Consider the following 23,726-nt stretch of genomic DNA (forward strand, 5'->3'; position numbering starts at 1 on the left):
TATCAGACCTAAAAACCCCACATATAATAACCTAGAACACTACCTAACACTTGACGGCTGCTCTGTCAATTCTTCTTCATCAGTTAGGAACCTAGGTGTGCTGTTCGATAACAATCTTTCATTTGAAAGCCATGTTTCTAGCATCTGTAAAACTGCGTTTTTCCATCTCAAAATCATATCTAAATTGCGACCTATGCTCTCAACGTCAAATGCAGAAATACTAATTCATGCGTTTATGACCTCAAGGTTAGACTATTGTAATGCTTTATTGGATGGTTGTTCTGCACACTTGATCAGCAAATTATAGTTGGTCCAAAATGCAGCAGCTACAGTCCTTACTAGAACCAGGAAGTACGACCATATTAGCCTGGTTCTGTCAACACTGCACTGGCTCCCCATCAAACATTGTATAGATTTCAAAATCTTGTTAATTACTTATAAAGCCCTGAATGGCTTAGCTCCTCAGTACTTGAGCGAGCTCTTATCACATTATAGTCCTCCACGTCTGCTGCGTTCTCAAAACTCTGGCCATTTGATAATACCTAGAATATCAAAATTGACTGGGCGGCAGATCCTTTTCCTATTTAGCACCCAAACTCTGGAAAAATCTACCCAATACTGTTTGGGAGGCAGACACACTCTGTCAGTTTAAATCTAGATTAAAGACACATTTCTTTAACCTGGCTTACACATAACACACTAATACACTTCTATTATTCAAATCCGTTAAAGGATTGTTAGGCTGCATTAATTAGATCAACTGGAACCGGGAACACTTCCCAAAACACATGATGTACTCGTTACATCATAAGAAGAATAGCATCTACGCTAATATTTGTCTGTTTCTATTGTTTCTCAGTCCGTGTCCGGATCAGATGGTGGATTGGCGCCGGGAGATGATGTATGTGGCCCTGATCGTCGGCGGAGGCCAGACACCTGGATGAGCCCCGGGGACATATCCCCAGTCACCGTAGCCAACCAATCCAGTCAGCATCCAGCCCAGATGGTCACTGCAGTCACCAGATTCAGTCCGTATCCAGATCAAATGGTGGATCAGCGCCCAGAGATGACCTCTACAGCCCTGAACGTCAGCGGAGACCAGGACACCGAGATGAGCGCCAGAGACAGATCCCCAGTGAGGACCCCACCACTTAGACAGCCATCGGGAAAGACCACTGGAACCAGTTGAGCCCTTACAATCTGACTTTGCTGCAGTTGGAATTGAACTGCTGGTTCGTTTGGTCAGTGGAGAACTGGCCCCCCGACTGAGCCTGGTTTCTCCCAAGGTTTTTTTTCTCCATTCTGTCACCGATGGAGTTTTGGTTCCTTGCTGCTGTCGCCTCTGGCTTGCTTAGTTGGAGACACTTCATTTCCAGCAATATCGTCGACCTGATTGCAAAGACACTATTTAAACTGAACTGAGCTGGATGATGACATCACTGAATTCAATAATGAAATGCCTTTAACTGAAAATCTTTTTTTTTTAAATCTTTTCATTTTACATTATTGACACACTATTTTCCTTTTTTGATATTGTGCAGTTGCTTTGACACAATTTACATTGTTAAAAGCGCTATATAAATAAAGGTGACTTGACTTGACTATGACAGCCACCATTTAAATGTTTTTATTTAAAAAAACAAATTGGTGTAGAAATATAATAATGTAATTGTAAAGTTAGTGTTATAACTTTATTATAATAACTTAATTGAGTGTAACTGAAGTGTTTGTACACAAATCAGTTCATTTTAACCTTCAATATTATTGTAATGTAGCGTCAACTCTCATATTTTACATCATTTAAGAGATTTTTTTCCTTGAGAAAATTTGCCATATACTGTACCTGATATATTAGTTTAAATATAGTAATCAACATTTGAATTGGATCAAAAAAGCTCAAAGTTGTCCTAAGACAAGAACGTATTTTGGTTTTAGGTTAACTTTGATGAAAGGTTTTGATCCACATCAAATGCTGACTACTGCATATTAATAACCCCAAAATATGTCTGAAAATAAGCTTAATCAAAAATCACATCTGAAATATTAATGGGAATTCGAGTTAAGATTAAGAACCACTGATCTAGATGCACAACAGAAGAATAATAGTTTCACCAAGAGTGGAGACATCTCAATAGGTTATGTGTGTCAATGACCAAAGTAAGGCAGTTAATGGGGTAGCATGAAAACCAATGCACAACAAATCTTATACAGCTGCATTCCCTTTTAGGTACTCTGCAAACTTTCAGTCAGAGCAGATGTGTCCTGCTCCAGGTGATACATCAGCCTCATCTTAAAAAACACTGGAGGCCGCAATCCATTAAAAACATCCCTGGAGGCCCTGACCTCACTGACTGGAGAGCTTCATTTCACGGCCCTCCATATGCATTTCAGATTTAGTCAGGCCTCTCCTTGGTTTACTGTGTTCTCTATCCCTGTTGTTGTTTTTTTTAAAGTGGGCTCTTGATTCTGTTGAGCTGGTAGGGCCACTTGTCATGATACAGAGTGCACCTGTAATGTCCCCGTCGTCCCACAAAACACATAAATCACTTCAAAGAGCAGCTCCCCTAACATTCTCATAAACAGAGTCAGTCTCTGATTTATTTCCCTCTCCACAGACCTCTTTCTGTTCAGCAGTCCTACAACAACAAGCATATTCCAACATTGTACCTGTGGCCTCATATCCAGCCCAAATGAACTGTCCTGTCAGATTAGTTATATATGTAAAACGGAGGGGTTAAGAGAGGAGATTTTGATTTACAATTCAAATATTCAATTCATATTGCCAACAAGGTCAAATCAACGCGCATACAATGTCTGATACACAATGTTTACGGTCTTCTAACGAGGTGAAAGAGTGAAACACCCTAAATTAAGCCACCTTATGCAACTATTCTATACAGAGTATTCTTGTCTTGTTTTAAAAAAAAAACAAAATACAAATAAAATGCAAATGCAGACGAGACAGCTATATAATTATGACAGAAGAATATATTGTGCATTTAATAAATTGAGTATTTCCAATAAATAAAAATGCTTAAAATATTTTTTTCTGACCATTCTTTGTTTTAAATGTTACATACTTAAAAAAATAAATAAAAAAAGATTAAATGGTCTGTTCAGCAAGAAATTTAAGCAAAAATAAACTTGATGAAATGAATGCAGCAACAGATCTTTTCTACAGGTGCATCTGAAAAACTTTATATATATTTATTTAAACGAATATCGTGAAAAAGTTAATTTTTTCTTGTAACTTATTTCAAAAAGAGAAACTTATATATACTTATAACTTGTATCACTTATTCTAGATTCATTACATGTAAAGTAAAACATTTCAAAAGTTCGTTTTAATTTTGATGATTGGAGATTACAGCTTATGAAAGTCAAAAATCCATTATCTCAAAATATTAGAATATTTACATTTGAGTTTCGTTAAATGACGATCCCTACAGTATAAATTCCAGGTATCTCTTGTTCTTTGAAACCACAATAATGGGGAAGACTGCTGACTTGGCAATGGTCCAGAAGACAATCATTGACACCCTCCACAAAGAGGGTAAGTTAGAGAAGGTCAGTACTGAAAGGGGTGGCTATTCACAGAGTGCTGTATCAAAGCATATTAAATGCAAAGTGCAAAGTTCACTTCACAAGGAGTGAACTGAAGCTGAAGTCAAGAGTCACCACGCTCAGACGTCTTCAGGAAAAGGGCTACCATGCCATTTTTGAAACAGAAATGACGTCAGAAGCATCTTGCCTGGGCTACGGAGAAAAATAACTGGACTGTTGCTCAGGGGTCCAAAGTCTTTTCAGACGAAAGTAAATTTTGCATTTCATTTGGAAATCAAGGTCTGGAGTCTGGTGGAAGACTGGAGAGAACCAGAACGCAAGCTGCTTGAAGTCCAGTGTGAAGTTTCTGAAGTCAGTGATGATTTGGGGTGCCATGACTAGGGCTGAACGATATGGACAAAATTTCATATCTCGATTTTCATGCCAGATATCTCGATATCGATACGATACGATATGACTACGGGTTCGGTGAAAACCAAGCATTTCTCAGAAAAATAAAAACATCATAATACAAAAAAATTTGGAAAGTGTAGTTTTATTTTTAAGAACTCACTGGTGGACGTCGACTCGTACGGCGTAAAGGCCCTTTCACACAGGACGCGGCATGCGCTGCGCTGCGCTATGAAACCCATTCATTTCAATGGCTTGCGCTGCGCGAGGGCGGTTAGTTGCTGCGCCGACCAAAGCGCACGCGCAGCGGAGCGCACCAGCGGCGAGCTTGCGCGCGCGCCGCGGTCAACGTTCAAAATAGTTCAACTTTTGCCGCTGCGCTCTGTGACGTTTCCCCGCGCGGCCAATAGAAACGGGGCATCCAAACAAGCGCCGAACTCAAAATGGATGAACAGCTGATTCTCTGTGTGTCTGAATTTCCAGAGCTATACCATACAAGTTTGCGGTCGAATAGGGACCTCAGCGGTGCATTCAAGGGCACTCGTAAAACTGATGTTCGTTGTGTGACTGCCAGAGTTGTATGCAGGGCGGGGCGAGCGCGGAGAGGGGAAATCTATATCGTCTATATCGTTGCTTTTTTCGATAGTAATATCTTGAAAGTTCATATCTCGATATAGATACGATAACGATATATCGTTCAGCCCTAGCCATGACGTCTACTGGTATTGGTCCATTGTGTTTTATCAAGTCCAAAGTCAATGCAGCCGTCTACCAGGAGATTTGGGAGCACTTTATGCTTCCATCTGCTGACAAGCTTTATGGAGATGCTGATGTCCTTTTCCAGCAGGACTTTAGCAACTGCCCACAGTGCCAAAAACACTTCCAAGTGGTTTGCTGGCCATGATATTACTGCGCTTGATTGGCCAGCCAACATGCCTGACCCGAACCCCATATGGAATCTATGGTATATTTTCAAGAGAAAGATGAAAAACAGTCGATCCAACAATACAGACAAGCTGAAGGTTCAATAGTGCCTCAGCAGTGCCACAGGCTGATTGCTTCCATGCCATTCCTCACTGATGCTGGAATTTGTGCTAAAGGAGCCCCGGCCAAGTATTGAGTGCATAAATGCACATACTTTAAAACATAACTTTACATAACTTGAACTTTTCTGTTTTGCAAATGCTTTTTTTGATTGATCTTAGGAAATATTCTAATATTTTGAGATACTGCATTTTTGACTTTCATGAGCTGTAATCTCTAATCATCAAAATTAAAACAAAAAAATAACTTCTGAAATGTTTTACTTGACATGTAATGAACCTAGAATATATGAAAGTTTCACTTTTTGAAATAAGTTACAATAAAAAATTAACTTTCACGATATTCTAATGTTTTGAGATGCACCTGTATACTGTGTATACATGTAATATGTACATGTGAGTTCAACAGATTATCAACAAAATAAAAAGTTCCGCAATTTTGCTCACTGGTTGTTGACTGGATGTTTAGATGTTGGGTGTTGCACTTAAAAAATGAAGGCAGATGAATGCAATCTTGGGCTTATTATGTAAAAATTACAAGGTCAAAAAAAAAAAAAGTTCACAAGATCAAAAACATGCAGGATAGACATGCGGAATTTCCGTTTCATGCAAACTTGGAATACTTTTTTTTGTGATGATGTACCTTGAATTAACTTTCAAAATTAACTTTTTTTAATCACAGCATATTTTATTTCCTTTTTTTATTATGAATATATAATTTTGTGGGTTTTATGCTTAAAGAAGAAAATGCTAAAAATAAAGGAAAAAAACAAACAATTCAACTTGTCTTTTGATATTTTAATAAAACTAGACAAAACACTGAACAAGAATAGGATTATTTTGCAGTGTGACACCACAAAATATGCTAGTCAAGTCAATATTTGTATAGCACTTTTAACAATGCAAATTGTGTCAAAGCAGCTTTACATCGGCTTGATATAAAGCTGGGTGGCTTTATATCAGCTTTACAGTATTTAGACTGGGAAATATTTTGTCGAAATAGTGTCAATCTCCTCTGTCTAGACAAAATCAGCAGTTTAAATCTAGGCTAAAGCAGAATCAGATTGTGCAAAGGACTCATCTAGTTCCAGTGGTCTTGTCCCGATGGCCGTCTTGGAGACTAATATTAGCATAGATGCCATTCTTCTAACAATGTAACAAGTACATCAGGTGTTTTGGGAAGTGTTCCCGGTTCCGGTTGACCCAATTAATGCAGCCTAACAATCCTTTAACGGATCTGAATTATAGAAATGCGATAGTGTGTTATGTTTAAGCCAGGTTAAAGAGATGGGTCTTTAATCTAGATTTAAACTGACAGAGTGTGTCTGTTTCCCGTACAGTGTTAGGTAGATTGTTCCAGAGTTTGGGCGCTAAATAGGAAAACGATCTCCCGCCCGCAGTTGATTTTGATACTCTAGGTATTATCAAATGGCCAGAATTTTGAGATGGCAGCGGACGTGAAGGACTATAATGCGATAAGAGCTCACTCAAATACTGAGGTGCCAAAACATACAGGGCTTTATAGGTAATTAGCAAGATCTTAAAATGTATACGATGTTTAATAGCCAGTGCAGTGTTGACAGAACCGGGCTAATGTGGTCATACTTCCTGGTTCTAGTAAGAACTTTAGCTGCTGCATTTTGAACCAGATGGAGTATTAAACGTGCAGAGCAACCACCCAATAAAGCATTACAATAATCTAGTCTCGATGTCATGAATGCATGAATTAATGTTTCTGCATTTGACATTGAGAGCATAGGTCGTAATTTAGATATATTTTTAAGATGGAAAAATGCAGTTTTACAAATGCTAGAAACATGTTTTTTGAAGGAAAGATTGCTATCAAAAAGTACGCCTAGGTTCCTAACTGATGACAAAGAATTTACAGAGCAGCCATCAAGTATTAGACAGTGATCTAGGTTATTACATGCAAAAGTTTTTGGTCCAATAATTAACACCTCTGTTTTTTCAGAATTTAGCAGTAAGAAATTGCTAATCATCCAGTTTTTGATATCAACTATACATTCCGTTAGTTTTGCAAATTGGTAAGTGTCATCAGGTCACGAAGAAATATAGAACTGGGTATCATCAGCATAACAGTGAAAGCTAACACCATGTTTCCTAATGATATCTCCCAAGGGTAACATGTAAAGCGTGAAAAGCAAGGGGCCAAGTACTGAGCCTTGAGGTACTCCATACTGCACTTGTGATTGGTATACCTCCTCTTCATTTACTGCCACAAATTGATGGCGGTCAGAGAAGTATGATTTGAACCATGCCAGTGCACTTCCTCTAATGCCAACATAATTCTCTAATCTATTTAAAAGAATGTTGTGGTCGATAGTATCAAACGCGGCACTAAGATCCAGTAGCACTAATAGAGAGATACAACCACGATCAGATGATAAAAGCAAGTCATTTGTAACTAATGAGAGCAGTCTCAATACTATGATATGGTCTAAAACCTGACTGGAAATCCTCACATATATAATTTTTCTCTAAGAAGGAACACAGTTGTGATGATACTACCTTTTCTAATATCTTTGACAGAAAAGGGAGATCCGAGATCGGTTTGTAATTAATTAATTATTTGGGGTCAAGTTGTGTTTTTTTAATGAGAGGCTTAATAACAGCCAGTTTGAAGGGTTTTTGGGACATATCCTAATGATAATGATGAGTTAATAATATTCAGAAGAGGATCTATTACTTCTGGAAGCACCTCTTTTAGGAGCTTAGATGGAACAGGGTCTAAAATACAGGTTGTTGGTTTAGACGATTTAACAAGTTTATACAATTCTTCATTTCCAATAGAAGAGAGTGGAATTCTTCCTCAGGGGATCTATAGTGCACTATCTGATGCGATACGGTGGCTGACAGCTGCATGGTTATAATTTGATCTCTAATAGTTTCGATCTAGGAAGTAAAGTAGTTCATAAAGTCATTACTACAGTGCTGCTGGGTAATGTCTGCACCTGCTGATGTTATATTTTTTGTTAATTTAGCCACTGCATTAAATAAATACTTGGGGTTGTGTTTGTTTTCTTCTAAAAGAGACGTAAAGTAAGCAGATCTAGCAGTTTTTAATGCTTTTCTGTAGGATAGGGTACTTTCCCGTCAAGCAATACGAAATACCTCTAATTTTGTTTAGTTTAGTTTTTTATTTGTTGAACATCAATTAAATTGTTACTCTTACTTTGGTTTGGATGTTTTCTGTATTTTCTAGTTTCGGGAACAGACACAGTCTCTTATAGTGTGATATCTAGGTGAAAGAGTCTCTGTGTGCTGAGAATTAACTGACTTCTGTGATGTGAGGTGGCTAGCAGACAGTCAGTTTAGCCAGTCTGTCTGCTTCCTAACCTGGGCCCAGTTAGTCAAGTACGAACTCTAAGACTATGTGCCATATTTCTAGAGAGAAGAGTGGCACCACCCCAAGAGGGATGAAGACCATCTCTTTTCAACAGGTCAGGTCTGCCCCAAAAATTCTTCCAATTGTCTATGAAACCTATGTTATTCTGCGGGCACCACTTAGACATCCAGCCATTGAGTGACGACAGTCTGCTATGCATCTCATCACCCTGGTAAGCAGGGAGCGGACCAGAGCATATTACAGTGTCTGACATCGTACTTGCAAGTTCACACACCTCTTTAACATTATATTTAGTGACCTCTGACTGGCGAAGTTGAACATCATTAGCGCCGACGTGAATAACAATCTTACTGAATTTACGTTTAGTATTAGCCAGCACTTTTAAATTTGCCAGGATGTCAGGCGCTCTGGCTCACGGTAAACATTGGACTATGGTGGCTGGTGTCACCATTTTCATGTTCCGTACAATAGAATCGCCAATAACTAGAGCACTTTCATCAGGTTTCTCAGTGGGTGCGTCACTGAGTGAGGAGAACCTGTTTGATGTTTTGATTGGAACGGGAGAGTGTTGTTTTGACCCGCAACTAGGCCGCCTCAGAGTCACCCAGTTGCCCTGCTGCACGGGCTCTACCGGAACCGAACAATGTACAGGACTCCCTGAGCTAGTCGCATCCAAAGCAGTATCTACAGCCCTCACATTCTTACTGTCCTCAACTAAAGTTTGGATGCGTGTCTCTAATTCTGAAATCTTCTCTGTCAGCCTAACTATTTCCCTGCATTTATCACATGTGAATCCCTTGTCGCTGACAGAGAGAGATAAACTGTCCATGTGGCAAACAGTGCAAACAACAATAGCAGGAGAAGAAGCCATTACTCACCGTGATTGAAGAATGATTCGCTTACCACTGTTGTTTGATAAACTCGTAAAAAACGGTAGCGAGAAAAAATAAAACTATAATAGGCCCGAATCGAAACGCGAATGGAACCGCCAGTGACAAGCTAACCGGCAAACGAATGCTAACGCGCTGCAAGCGCGTTTTTAAAATGCGAACGATCAAATTAGTTTGATAGATAATACCAGAAATATGGTGGGAATTAAGTTATATATTATCACTTTAAACAACAGAGAGTGAAAGATAGAGATTCAACAGAAAAGCGAAGCTACATGGAGCTACAATCGCAAACCTCTCAGCAGCACAACAGACCGGGAAAGACAGAAGCAATCGATCATCAAAAAAAGTCCCTAGCCATCTTCAAGAAAAAAAAAGTTGGTCAAACCATATTTGTTTATTCTATGAATGCCACAAACAGAAAACCGCAGACGCGTGTGTGGCTATCACTGGCATCAAATAGTTATTTCCTGGCTTTCCCTGTTTGCAAGCCCTTCTGCCAAAAGCGACAATTATTTGCTTAGCAAACACCTACTAAACTTGACTGAGTTGTAATGTCTTACTCTTTAAACCCTCCGTGCAGCTGTGATTTTACTGGGAAGTAGGAGACACTGAGGTAAGCCCCTCTTCTTAGAGTTCAGGTAGCTAAACTAAGAGATCTGTCCCAGAGACAACTGGAATAGCATGGCAACAGTCTTCTCTCTAGTGCTTGGAGAAGAGATGATAAATCAAAATCTGTTCTTATTACAGTACCTCCTAGTTCCTTCACATTCAGTATCGCATTTTCAAATGGCACTGCCTTGATGCTGAAACCTGTGGAAGAAAACATGCTCATGTTACAATTTCAAATGCTTAAAGTTTCAAACGATATGAGGTTGCATTGATAACGACACAATAACATTTGTGAACAGGGAGTGGTTTCTATGGAAGCCCGTTTCCGCCACTGAATAAAAAATAAAAAAGGCAATTGCAACTTTTTCTCTCGCAATCCTGACTTTTTTTCTCAGAATTGCCTGATACAAACTCGCAATTCTGACATTTTTTTCTCAGAATTGAGATATAAAGTCACAATTGTGAGAAATGATGTCAATTGCAAGATATAAACTGGTGAGTTTATATTGAAATATATTATGAGTTTATATTTTATAATGAGAAAAAAAATTCTGAATTGCGAGTTTGTATCAGGCAATTCTAAGAAAAAACATCAGAATTCTCCAAGATTCAAGAGTTTTATTTGTCACATACACAATTATACAGAGTATAACCAGCAGTGAAATGTAGGAACGGCTGTTGAATTCTATTGAATTCTGAGATACAAACTCACAATTGCGAGAAAAAAAGTCAGAATTTATTCTGTTTATATCTCGCAATTCTGACTTTATAACTCACAATTGCAAGTTTATATCTCACAATTCTGAGAAAAAAATCTGAATTGCGATATAAAAATTCACAATTAACGTTTTCATTCAGTGGTGGAAACAGGCTTCCATAGGTTTCTGCTACAACACTACATGCAAACAGTTTTTAACTTATAATAATAAGGCAACTTAATCATCAAAAGATACTGCCACTTTTTTCCACTTAGGCAATGGGCATGAGGTTTCTGATTGACATTAACACAACAGATGTCATGTCAAAGTGACTCTCTCTTGTGTTTAGCGTCTCACCAATGCGTGCAGAGGCAAACAGGGCAGACATTTGGTACTGATTAACACAACTGAAAACATGTGACTGAACCTCCAAAGTCCACATTAATTTTCAGCTTCATGTTCATAAGGCGAGTTTCATGAAATGCTCCACATGTGAGAGTAAATATGTCATGAGCAGGTGAGAAGCTCCATCTAGGCCTGTTCTTGCAGACTAGTGACTCTGTCAAGTTAACCATATTTCCACAACAGGCTGCCAAATAACACTTCACTTTTGTAATTACTGTTTAAAAATATTGTGCTAAAGTCACGAGCGTGACTTTAGCACAATATTTAGCAACTTTCAGACCCTTTTGGCGGCTTATTTTTTCATAACAGGTACATACTGACAAACCTAGTGACTTTTTTTTTTTAAAAACCTTAGCTATCGTTCAGTTGGAAGATGTCGCCAGTACTGCCCCGCGAGCGCGAGGTCTGACTCTCCCGGCGCAGTGTCGCCTCTCTCAGCATCTCTTCTGTGCAGTGAGCAGCAGAGAAGCAGCGCATTCAGTTGGCCGTAACGCAGCAAAGTTGTCAATAAATTATTATGAGTTTCCAAGCACCTGTCGCTTACTCACTTTTTGGACTTTTAAATATGAACATAATTCTTTTATTAATATGCTCATAGTTTGTTACTCAGACACAGGCAGTGCGCTGAATGAGATAAAACCGTAATATAGCCAAAACCACCGCATATAGTCGCTTTTTACTGTAAGTAAGATGTATATTGATTTTATCAGACGATGTCGGATTATAAATCAGGATTTAAGGAGTATAGTGAGAGTGATTCTTGGTTAACGTAGTATTAATAGGTCGTTTACTATTTATACTTGTTTTATGTATGACAACAGAAAATACAATGTGAACAGCTTTATTGGGCATTCAGTTGTATTACAGTATGTGACAGTTCATAGAGAAGAACAGATCTGAAGTGCCAAAACTCGTCTGAACGCAAACTTGACGCAACAATGTCATAAATATGCAAATTAATGTGTGACGTTACCTGCCGCCACAAGTTTCACAAAATCGTGTGCGAAACACTGTACAAGTGTGGCAGTTTCAGGCAAACGCACTGCAAAAATAGTGTGCCAAGTCAATTTGTTGGAATGATGCGTCACATTTGTTCTCGAAACGGGAGCTGGGGGTGTTATTACTTGTAAATGCTTCAATTAAGTCTTTTAGGACTAAATATGTGATTTGCTTCTCATTTTTGTTCCATTAAAGAGCATGTTTTGTTGGTTGAAAAAATGCTGCCGTATAAAGCTACGGAGAAATAACCTGTGGTTGGTACCGTGCCATCACTGATCTCATTGCACAAGCGAGATAGCAGACTGGTCTTGCCGGCACCGCTCAGTCCAATGCACACAACATCATACTCCGGTCTAGGTGGAGGAGGGGCTTTACAGCACAACTTCTGGAGACACTAATAATAAAACAAAAAACAAGACAAAGAGAAGACAAATATGGTTAGTGAATATGAGTTTACACTAACATGCTGATAAGGTTAAAATGAACAATTTAAGCGTATGTTTGCCAAAGGAGAAAATAAACTGAGCAGCATGAGCTGACAAATGCTAATGAAGTTCCAAAGAAAGACGTCTGCTGATGCCGAAATAATGCTACGATTTGAAAGCAACACATCTGGAGGAGAACTTCTGAACTCACGATGAAATGACTTCATTGACAAAATGGGACAAGAAATTCACCACACAGCTGCTTTCTCCGTGACCACGTTTACGAGTGTTCCTTCAACTTTGGCCACTTTACCAAAGTGCGTTTTTATTAAAACTGATTTGTAACATTTTGTTATATGAAGATCACATTAAAACGTTGCTGGAAACTTATTTTTGCTGCTTTTTAAAATTATGTATAAATTTTATTGTTTTACTCTTGTAGCTTACCCTTACTTTCAATCTTTTAATATGAAAACCAACATTAAAAATATGAAAAATATTCAATATTTTGTGTAAAAATAACATCAACAATCAAAATTATGTCTGTCCCAGTTATGAAGTCATTTCCACCTCAATGAACAATTCTGCTTTTTCAAAAGTGAGTGTACTTGTTTAACAAGTAGACAACAGTATCAGTGAAAAACATGCTTGAGATGAAATACGAGAATTGAATAAAAACATTTTAAATTCAAAATCATCTGGGGATCACATTGAATAAGCCACTAAAATTGGGGTAATGGACAAATCTCTCAGACAGCCAATTGAGTTTTGCTTAAACTATTTATGACCTTTACCTGATAAAAGAATAATGTTTATGGTGTTTACAAGCCCTTCCAGGTTGTATGAAGGTTATTAAGCATAACTGGTTTGAGTTTGTGCATCTAAACAAACAAGATGATTTATTTACTGCCTCTCCTGCATTAATGTGGCTGAGACGTCCTTTCCTATTGCTTGATATCAGGGAAGGCTTTATTGTAGAATTTGCTTGCCCTAACATGTAAAATAGACTGTTACCAGACAGTCTAACGCAGTCTGTGTCTGTTTAGGGGGGAGGGTGTGGAAAAGAGAGAGAGGCAGGATTCTGAGAGCTTGTGTCCTCATGGCAGCAGACAGACCTGTCACTTTATGAATCACTGTCTTTGACTGGAGGCCTGCTGGGAGACATTAGGAGGCAAATGCAGTGTGAACCATGAATGGGATGGTTAAAGCCGGTGTGGAGAGATCAGTATACAGAACTAAAAAGAGATATCTTTTATTAGCAGGACAGAACTAGTCTAGGGCAGGCAGGGCTTGATTCTGCCCTTCACCTCTAGATTATTTCATTCCACATAGAAACAGACTCACTGTATTCTCTATATAAAGAGCAGTTTCTTTCTAAATAGACAAATATTACGTCAGAAGAATGTTCACTTGGAATGTGAATATACATTTTATGCATTCCCATTAGGCAAAATTATATCCGGCCAAATATATTTTACATGCTAAATATATTTTGCAAACAGTGTGGATTAAGTAAATATATTTGTTCAATTTGTTGAAATATATTTCCTTTAAACACATAAATCGCAAAATACTGCACTTATTGTACATATTGTAATTCAAATGACACTAAAATACATGTCCAATCTTTAAGACAGTATAAATGTATACTGTCCCATATATATTTAATAATATCTGAAAAAATATAATTTTGCTTTATGAGTTGGTCAAAACATCTATATTCTGCCACAGAGCCCCATCTTCTAACATTACAGCTCACTCATGTATTATGTAATTCTTCCTGAATCCTAAAAGGGACGGCAAAGGCTTGTAGGTAAACAATGTGTCATTCGCTCTGGTGTTCTTCCATCACTAAAAGCCTAAATGGCTTTCACAGGCCCTTCACAGGAACAGCCACAGAGGCCGTCCTACGTAGCTGCTTGGCCGCACATGCCTCTGCTTTGTCACACAGCAACCTGGACATCTGGTTCTGTAAGAGGCTGATGAATTTACCCTATTCACCCCACCTTCACTTACAGTGCTCAGATACAATGATAAATTTACATCAGTTGCTGAAGGCACATCCTGGAGCTTTGACCCCACGGCCCATCAGGGCTCCCACAGGAGCACAGGGCCACACACTTCAGCACCCCATGTTGCTGTAGGAGAGCAAAAAGGATTTCCCAGGTGTCCGAGAAGTCACATTTCAAACAACTGTTTGGTCAGGATTTTTCTCGTGCCAATGTGGCAGGTTGAAACATTGAGACACTGCTGCCAAAAAGGGTTTCTATATGTCAAGAAATGCTAACTCTTGATTGATTCTTTTGGCTCGCGTCATATTGGATGCGTTTTAATTGTTCGAGAGCCTCGAGACATTACCTCATCGATGTTGGGGCAGTTGTAAAAGCTGATGAACTGCTTTTTATGTAAATGAAGATGTTTGAAGGTATAAATATTCCAGACTGACAACAGCTGTGACACGGCAGCGGCACATTTTCAGATGAAATGTTTCGCTAAAAGCTACGCAGAAAAAAACTCTCAGGCAACCTTATCCCACCCAGCTTTCTATTTAAAAAAAAGATGTCAAGACATCAAACGGCTGATGTAATTGAAAGGTCTGGCTGAGATCCAGGCCCTGGCACCAAAACAAAGATACGACGGCACTAGAATCCAGCACGGCAGACAGGAGAACACAGCTGGGCCAAATCCACTCAGCATTGCCACAATATTGAATCTTCAGCCCTTATGGAAGCACCGAACAATACGCCACTGCAAAAACAACTCCCCGCCTGCCAACTTCTCCTGAATAGACCCCTCGGCTGAGTGAAGGGGACCCTGTCTGCTCCCTGCAATAAAGAAGAACAGTCGTCTGACTTCCATCATGAGAAAAGTAACATGCTCTGTACTCTGCCGCTCGGGAGCAGAGTGAACAGCAGTGACAACAGAGATCGCTCTGCGGGGTTATTGGCCAAATGCTTCATTCTTACAGACACATACTGTATAGAGATACTGTTGGTTGGGGGGGATGGAGGGTCCGTCTGTGCCCCCGGACATGCGATGGCCAGCCGTTGCTCACTTGTCTGCTCTATTTTAAATGACAGCTTTGTATTTTTAGAGCCAATAAATGAGGGGGTGAGAGCAAGGGAAACACCACACAGACAGACAGGGCTCACATTTCACTCGTTTGCCCTCTGAGAGTGTGGAGACGGAGCAGACGTCTGCCACTGAAGCATCAGGCAATGATGCCATCCTGTTTGCCCCACCTGCACCTCTGTGCATCGCTCAAAGGATTTCTGCATTCCTGCAACTCCAAAAAAAAAAAGTTCTGTTATTTACTTAGCCTCATATTGTTATTTTTTAAGACTGTACATTATAATATTCTAATTCCCTTGTAGCAATTAACATTTTTATTTAGACAAAACAGAATATTGAATTTCAACATCAGGCTTTTAGCAGTATCAGTATACATGAAATATTTATCTGCTTCATAAAGCTATCGACTACAGCACAAATGTAGACCGCACAAGGTTCACATTTCCTATCATTGGGAGTTCTGCACTGAATTAAATCCATCTGACTTGTTTGTTAATGGTGAGGATGTCAGTAACTAGTAGTACCCGCAGTAATGCCTCACATATTCTGCGGTGAATGGAGAATGTCATTTGGGCTGAGGTACTGAATTCAGCCCAAACCTGAGCCAACATGAATCTCCTTTCCAAAGCCACATGCATCAGGTTCATCTTTCACTGATCAGGAGGGTGTGTCTCTGGAAGTGAAGACATAGATCATTTTCCGCATTCAATAGATGGCACGCTGAAGTAAGCCCCTCTTTGCCTGATCAGCATATTCCATCTGGCTATTAATTTAGGGTGTGGAAGTAACCTACACTAGATCTAACAGCACATTGGAAAATTATTAGCCAAAATTGTGGCAGCAATGACCAACAAATATAAAAACAAATGCCTCGCTGTAATCAATCACAGCAAAGCACCAAACAGCTCCATGTCATGCTGAAACAAGTCCATAATGAACAACATCTGACAAAAATAGCACTGCAGAGTGGAAAATATTGCAGTAAAATTAGCGCAGGTCCACATTCACTTCAGGACATCATATTTCACCATCTAAAAGCAGCCTTATTATGCAAAATGTGCTAAATGCAATATAGCATGATGTGTACCAACTTGGCAACTAACAAACAATACCAACAGCACAACCCTCATGATGTCTGGAGAATGGCGTTTACGGATTTTATTTCTTGTTTTTACCGCTATCTTGTAATTGTGATTTTATAGCTCAAAGCTGATTGTTTTTCGTTTCATTTTGTATGTTCATATACAATTTGCTTATTATTCCCTTCACATTTTGACATGTTTTTGACTAAACAACTGGCAGGATGTACTGCCACAATATGTAAACCAAAAAGAAAATCTTAGCAAGTAACATTTAGCCTATTGCATTTATTCCTGATTCATATTTTGACCACAAAAACAATTAAATGTAAAATTTTACGAAGGAATTACCAGGTTAAAATTTGGTTTATAATCAATTCTCATAAGATCATTAAAAAGTATGAATCTGAAAGAATGTAAAGAAGTCATTACATGGGGTCTCCCAGGCTTCAAATAGTGCAGAAATATTTTTGAAACATTCACATAATCTACAGTTATGCCAACATCAGTAGCTTTTACTGCAGTAATTAAAGCACTGATGCCTTTCCAGGGCGTTTTGGGGTCAGTGAGGTTTGTTTTTTTGTGTCCAAAACAGACTACGGTAAGGGCCAATGAGCTTGCGAGTGGGGGAGGGGCGGTCGGGAGCGACACCAGACGCAGACACAGACCCAGGCAGACCAGTCTGAGCCTGACATTCCCAAACAGACCTCACTATCATCCCAGCCGGCGACCCTTCCCTGCCTAGACACCCACTAGCAACACTTGTCTGCAGGGCTCAGAGGTGACCTTTGAATTGACAGTGCTTTATATGGATGTCCAGATGGAGCTGCAATGTAACACACACCAGTCATAACACGGCTCTGACTACACTCCAGCTCATAGTGAGAGTCCATGGCAGTCTGGGGTGATTGGGGGGGGGGGGGGGGGGGGGGTTACCTTCATTCATCTTTTTTTCTCTTCATGTTGATGTTTGTGGCTTACGGAGGGTTGGCGAGCATAGGGCCGGGGGGAGAGGTTATACAGACCTTGATGGAGCGGGAGTTTGTGCCAGTATATTGGCGCACCACATATGAAGGGAGACGAAAAATAAATGCCAGCGAGACTGTTGTGTCCACACCATACCTTGCTGTCGCCATACCAACCACAGGCTGGTTACTGCAGTGTGTGTTGGGTAAATTTGGAAAGAAACTACTTTTGAAGCTCAATGAGTTTCAATTTCACTGCGCTACTTAAAATAAAAACAGACAAAACGTTTCCCATATTACAGAATGTGGTGTATCCAAAGTATGAAAACAGTTAACTTTCATACTTCCTGAAAGATGCGCTACATTGAAAAACCCTAATGAAGCATTTGAATTTAACACTTTTTTCCCCTCAAATCTTTGCACACATATTCCCGAACTTCCAAAATAAGAATGCGCAAAATTGGTTAGCTGGTATCTTTAGGGGTACACTAGCCTGTACTGGGACAACTTAATACCTCATTTATCCATACAAGATGCATAGTAGTAGTACTCAGGAGTACATACATATGAACCTTTTATGGGTAGACATGGTACAAAGTTGTCCCTTTAAGGGTAAAGCTCCAGAAACAAGCCGCTACCCCCAAAAAGTTATACTTTTTTTGCACATTTTTGTTGACATGGTCTTCAGTACTAATTTGAAACATGTTAGCCTGACAATGTGTATTTTTGTACCTGCAACCTGTGCCAGTGAAGATCCTCCACACTTCAAGAGCCACTTTTCTGATGTTCACTATACAGGGCTACAACTCCCCCTAGCTAACACTGTATGTACTTGTCCCTGACAAGCCCTGCTGTTACCCATCACAAACTGACCATATTTTATGTCATTAATGTTATGAATTGCACATCTTGCCGACATGAAGGGTTAAGGATGTGGCGATGCTTTCTCAATGTTTTCGTATTGGTAAACTGTACACATTGAAACCATGCTTCAAGAAACTGCGTAACTGAGTTCACAGTGTCCAGATCAACACACACACACATATGTAAAAACATTCCTTCCATATGAAATCTGAAAGTGCATTTCTTACATATTTTTTGTACTAAAACAATGTTCCTAAACATACAGTAAATTTGTGTTACATAATCACCCCAACCAGCTGGATTTATAAGAATATGGACCTGGATGACTGAGAATTATTTCTCTAATAAACATCCCATCAGTAATGTCAAACCCGTTCCTAACACAAGCCTTCCAACAGAGGTTAAAAACAGCCGTGGAAAACATTTGGACTGAGGACAGGCAAAATATTTCCCAGTGGGTGATCCTCTTGCTGATATCAGGTTACTTGTGGTTGGCCACATGAAAGAACCCCAGTAACCTACATACATGGGCGTCTTCAGTTCCCCTTCAAGCCCTCAACCCTATATCCAAAACAGGAGAAACCCTCAGACAATGGAGCGCTAGTCTCTACTGTCACGGCCCACGACAGGCCCCCCCCAGCTGCGCTCCACATGCACCACAAACACTTTAGCCTCATCACAGGGGATTATCAAACCCTGTGCAGCCATTGTTCTGACCTACCTTGGGTGGCTCGGCTTCACCAGAAAGCTCTTTTACTGGGCCATTTCTTTGGGTTGTAGCCCCCTATGTCTGCATAAGGCCAATGTGTGGGGAGGTGACAAGCCCCGAGAAAGGAATGGGGGGGCTTGGGGGGTGCGCAGCTGTAAATCTTGATGTCACCGACGGGAAGGCTGTTGCGGACCATTACCATAAATCTGACAAACGCTAATTTGATGGGAGGCTGTATCTGTCTGGGCTCAGGCTGGTCTAGACGGCCTACTGAGAGATCCTATGGCAAGGGGAACGTTTTGTTCCCCCACTAGGACCATCTGGATATAGCAATAAGCGGCAAGCGGCAGAGTTCACACACTGATCAAAGTGGGCCCTTGCAATTGTGATGGGTAGCCTACATTCCCCAGCTCATTTTCTAATACACATGTATGGCTCATTTTAAAGAGGCTGTATTTCATAGCTAGATCACTTAAGAATTATACTAGAATCATAATCACCATTGATTGTGATTCCAAACCTGTATGACTTTCTTCTGTGTAAAGGTGCGGTCCCATTTACCAGTGTTCAGCGAGTGACTGGGTAAAATCCAGTAATTTCAACAGCAATCCACGTGACTGGGAATGTCGTGTGAAAGAAAGCTGGGAAAGTTGCTTGGTTTAAAAGAGACTTGTGTATAAAAAAGTGGTCCATATGACTTCTCCATTATGAAGAGGAAAAAATAAGTAAATTTACTAAAAACTAAAAAAAACATTGGTGCATTGAAAATCAAGATTTTGAGTCTTTTCAATGAATCTGAATCTCTATTTTATAAAATAAGTGCGAATCCTTAGTTCATGAATCAAACTTATCTAATTATTGAGGCTCAACTTCAGTGTCATTGGTCACAAGGGTTAACAGTTCAATGTAGGGGAGGATTATCAGTGAATAACAACAAAAATTGGGGTGTAATCATTGCACAAAGTTAATCATATAACTTCAAATGATTGTATATGAAACCATGATCCGCACTCTCGAAAAACAGTCTTTTTACATTTTATTTTACATTCATCACTAAGGATGAGTATCAGTTACATTTTATCGATACCGATACCGATACTGCTTATCGATGCCGGTACTTATCGATACTGTTATCGATACTATTTGGTGCAAAAATATTATGTGAAAAGTTATTTTAATACTGCTGAATTTTAGCAACTGTATTAAAGTTCTTCAGTCAAGAACAGTGAGATATTTTTTTCTTTGTGTTTTATTTTATTAACATTAAATGAATAGTTCACCCAAAAATGAAAATTGTCATCATTTACTCAAGTTTTTTTAAACCTGAATGAGTTTCTTCTGTTGAACATAAGTTATTTTGAATAATGTGGGAAACCAAACAGTTGCTGGTCCCCAGTGACTTCCATATTTTTTTTCCCTACTATCAAATTCAGTGGGGACCAGCAACTGTTTAGTTACCCACATTCTTCAAAATATATTCTTTTGTGTTCAGCACAAGAAATAAATTAATTTGGTACAACATGACAGCGAGTAAATAAGAACTGAATAAAAAATTTGGGGTGAACTATCCCTTTAATGACAATCGGCAGCATAGTACTATACCTTTAAGAGCTGCACGTTTCTCTCTCAACTGTTTACTTTCACTTTAAACATAACTGTGTTTATATGTAAACCTTGTGTTTTTGACAGTATTAGCACGATCAGTTGCTAAATAAGATCCAAGTAATCAGGTGCTGTTTGACCGGCCTTTTAGTGTACACACGCTTCAGGTCAGGTGTACGCGCTCTGACTAAGCATATGTCAGAACAGCACACGGATTAAATGTTTAACCGGCAAGGCTTTAAAGCACGCGCAAATAATGTACTTTTGTGATTGCAAATAAGTGCAGTGTCTCGAGAGTGTAACTATACCGCTGAATCAACATTTGATGTTTGGTAAGCGTGCACCAGCAGTACTTAACAGAACACCCGACCCGTTTTCCAACAGCAGCACTAATTTAATTCTGTACCAGACCAGAACCGTTTGACAAAGACCGCAAGTCGCGACATGAACCGAAGCCGCATTGTTCTACAACATGATCAGGTAGGCAAAATTATTTATTTTCTCATGTAACACAAGCAATCAAATCAACATTAGGGAAGTTGGTTTTGAAGAAAAACAGACACGCAGAGCAACATAGGAAAAGACACAAACATTTCGGCTCAAAGCCTTCTTCAGTGTGTAAAGCAATTCAATTCCTCCACCCATTTTTCAAATCATTAATTATATTGACGTCGTTATTCATTAGCCAATGTTCAATCACTAAAATCATACATAGTCCATTTAAATGATGGAACTGCATGGTTTATAGTCCTTTTGGGTACTTTCTGAAGCTTAACGTTCTATTCACTGGAAATTAATAAAATCACAACAAAAACGACCTGTACATTCTTAAAAATGTATCCTAAAAAAAGGTTGCACAGAAGAAATTCATACAGGTTTGAAACAACATGAGGGGGAGTGAATGACAGAATTTTCATTTAAGTGAACCATCCCTGTTGTAATCTAGATCAGAGGTCCCCAACCGGGTCACGACCGTGGAAGAGTTGCTTCTGGGTCGCAAGAATGTTCTGGGAAAAATGTGTATTGATATGACACTGTTATTTATTGTGCGTTAATAATTGTTCAATTTATTCTGTATATTCATTTGTTGTATATGTGATTGCTATGCAGTAGCAATTTGACAATTTCACGTTTAAATTAAATGTTTAATAAATCAATGAATGAATGATTGTTCTGAGCTGTCACATATAGATATATTAGGGTTAAACAGTCGCAGTTGATCCATGATACGTTCGGCACACGTGAATCACGTATTAATTCGCCAATTTACACATTCAAGCGATTTTTAACCATTCCAGCGCAAGAAAAAGCGAAAACTCAAATCGCTACTCATTAGGGGTGTAAGAAAATATCAATACACGTGAGTATCGCGATATTTTGTTTGGCGATACTGTATCGATTCTCCAAAAAAGAATACCGATATTAAAAAAAAAGAAAAATCATACAACCTCGGTTCTGCCGCTTGCCGCGTCACGTGTTGAAGAGCCTTTGCACGGGGCTTTCAGCTGCAGCTTTCTCTCATAATTCGGGGGCGTTTTGTGCAGTTGGGGCGGTGCTCGCGTCGCGGTCTCTGCGATTCCACGCTGAACATAAACACAAACTGAAAAACCTGCGAAATTCAAGTTGAAAAGTTCTCAAAATGTTTAACATTGTATTTATTGTATTGTTTTACAATTGTTTTGTTTTCCTTAGGAATCCTGCAAGCCTTTATTTTTCATTGATATTAAGATGTAATTTTTTGTTCAGATCAAATGTTATGACATTGCATGTCACAATTGTAAACTTAAACTGTGAACCTTTAAAGTAGAGTCTATAAATATATATTTTTCTTCTAATAAAATACATTTTATACATACATTTAACTAAAGAATCATGCAAGCACTTGAATATTTCCCCCTTTACTCGTACTGCACAAAAAGTGGTTCAATAATGTTGAATGTTATAGGGACTAATTATTGCAAATGCAGATCCCAGTGTGTTCTGGTTAAACAATTTTTTTAGGTGGTGTGTTCTTAATGACAGCTTTCCTATATATATCCTATTCCTAAAATAAGAAATATCCCAATATATTGCCTTGCTTACAGTATCGCAATGTATTGCAATATATCGTATCGCAACCCCTGTATCGTGATACGTATCGTCAGATTCTTGCCAATACACAGCCCTATTACTCATGGGCTGTTTTCGGTGTGCACAGCAGCCACACACACCCAAAGCACGCACATAGATGCGTTTCAGACAGTGTGCGAATACGGAGTTGATTCCTCTTTCTCGTCTCCTTCCATTTGAACAGATACATACACATGTTAAAATACTAGGGATTTATGGCTTGGTGTACTGCCCGCCAGTGTTCAGCACGCAGGTTTCACTCTCCCTCTAGCCATCGTAAACACATCTATTTGAAGTTTATCAAAGAAAAAAAACATTTTATAAAGTACAGCAGAAATCTATATTAAGGGGAAATAGGTGGTTCAGATCAATGTTTTCATGTTCTATACAACCCAAGGCCACATTCATGCACAGTTGGGACCTTCCCAACAAGAGCAATGGGAGCAGAGGGGGCATTTGGGTATATGCATTTTGTAATTGGGAAGGGTGATTAGCTTGGTTGTATTTGCATAAGGCGGCGAAAACTTTGGTTTCCACCACACAATGTAAGCAAAAAGACATTTTCCTCACTGATCTAGAGGATCAAAGCCAGAGGGCCCCCTTTTGAATGTGCTGCAACAAATGTGTGAGGGCCAAAGGCGGTTGGGGGTACCCCTAAAACAGAGCTGTGGAGGAGGGTACTTGCCCCTTCTAACATCAGTAATCAGACATTTTCAAAAAGCATCTATTTATCTGAGATGTGCTCAATTTTTAATAGAAACAAATCAATGGGCTCTCGCGAGTGTGGGAAAATTCCTCCATAAATGCATTTGCATCAAATCAGCAAACTCCTCCCTAATAAGCACCTCTAAGCCCCAAAGACAAAACGATGGGGACTCCCTCAACAATAAATCTGTTTTTATACATTGTGTGGAATTGGAGAATTAGGTTGAC

The 23,726-nt window shown here is 39.2% G+C and overlaps 1 protein-coding gene across 1 annotated transcript in view; it reads right to left on the reverse strand.

Moving 5' to 3' along the window:
* Nucleotides 1–23,726, reverse strand: part of LOC306869953 (ADP-ribosylation factor-like protein 15) — a 127,127-nt gene that overhangs the window by 74,315 nt on the left and 29,086 nt on the right. The window contains exons 2-3 of the mRNA XM_079416925.1: nt 12,218–12,362; nt 10,008–10,067 (exon numbers count right to left, since the gene is read on the reverse strand). Of these exons, the coding sequence (XP_079273051.1) occupies nt 10,008–10,067; nt 12,218–12,362 (205 nt within the window). The remainder of the gene's footprint in view (nt 1–10,007; nt 10,068–12,217; nt 12,363–23,726) is intronic.

Source organism: Barbus barbus, assembly GCF_936440315.1.
Source record: "Barbus barbus genome assembly, chromosome: 5".
Classification (NCBI taxonomy): domain Eukaryota; kingdom Metazoa; phylum Chordata; class Actinopteri; order Cypriniformes; family Cyprinidae; genus Barbus; species Barbus barbus.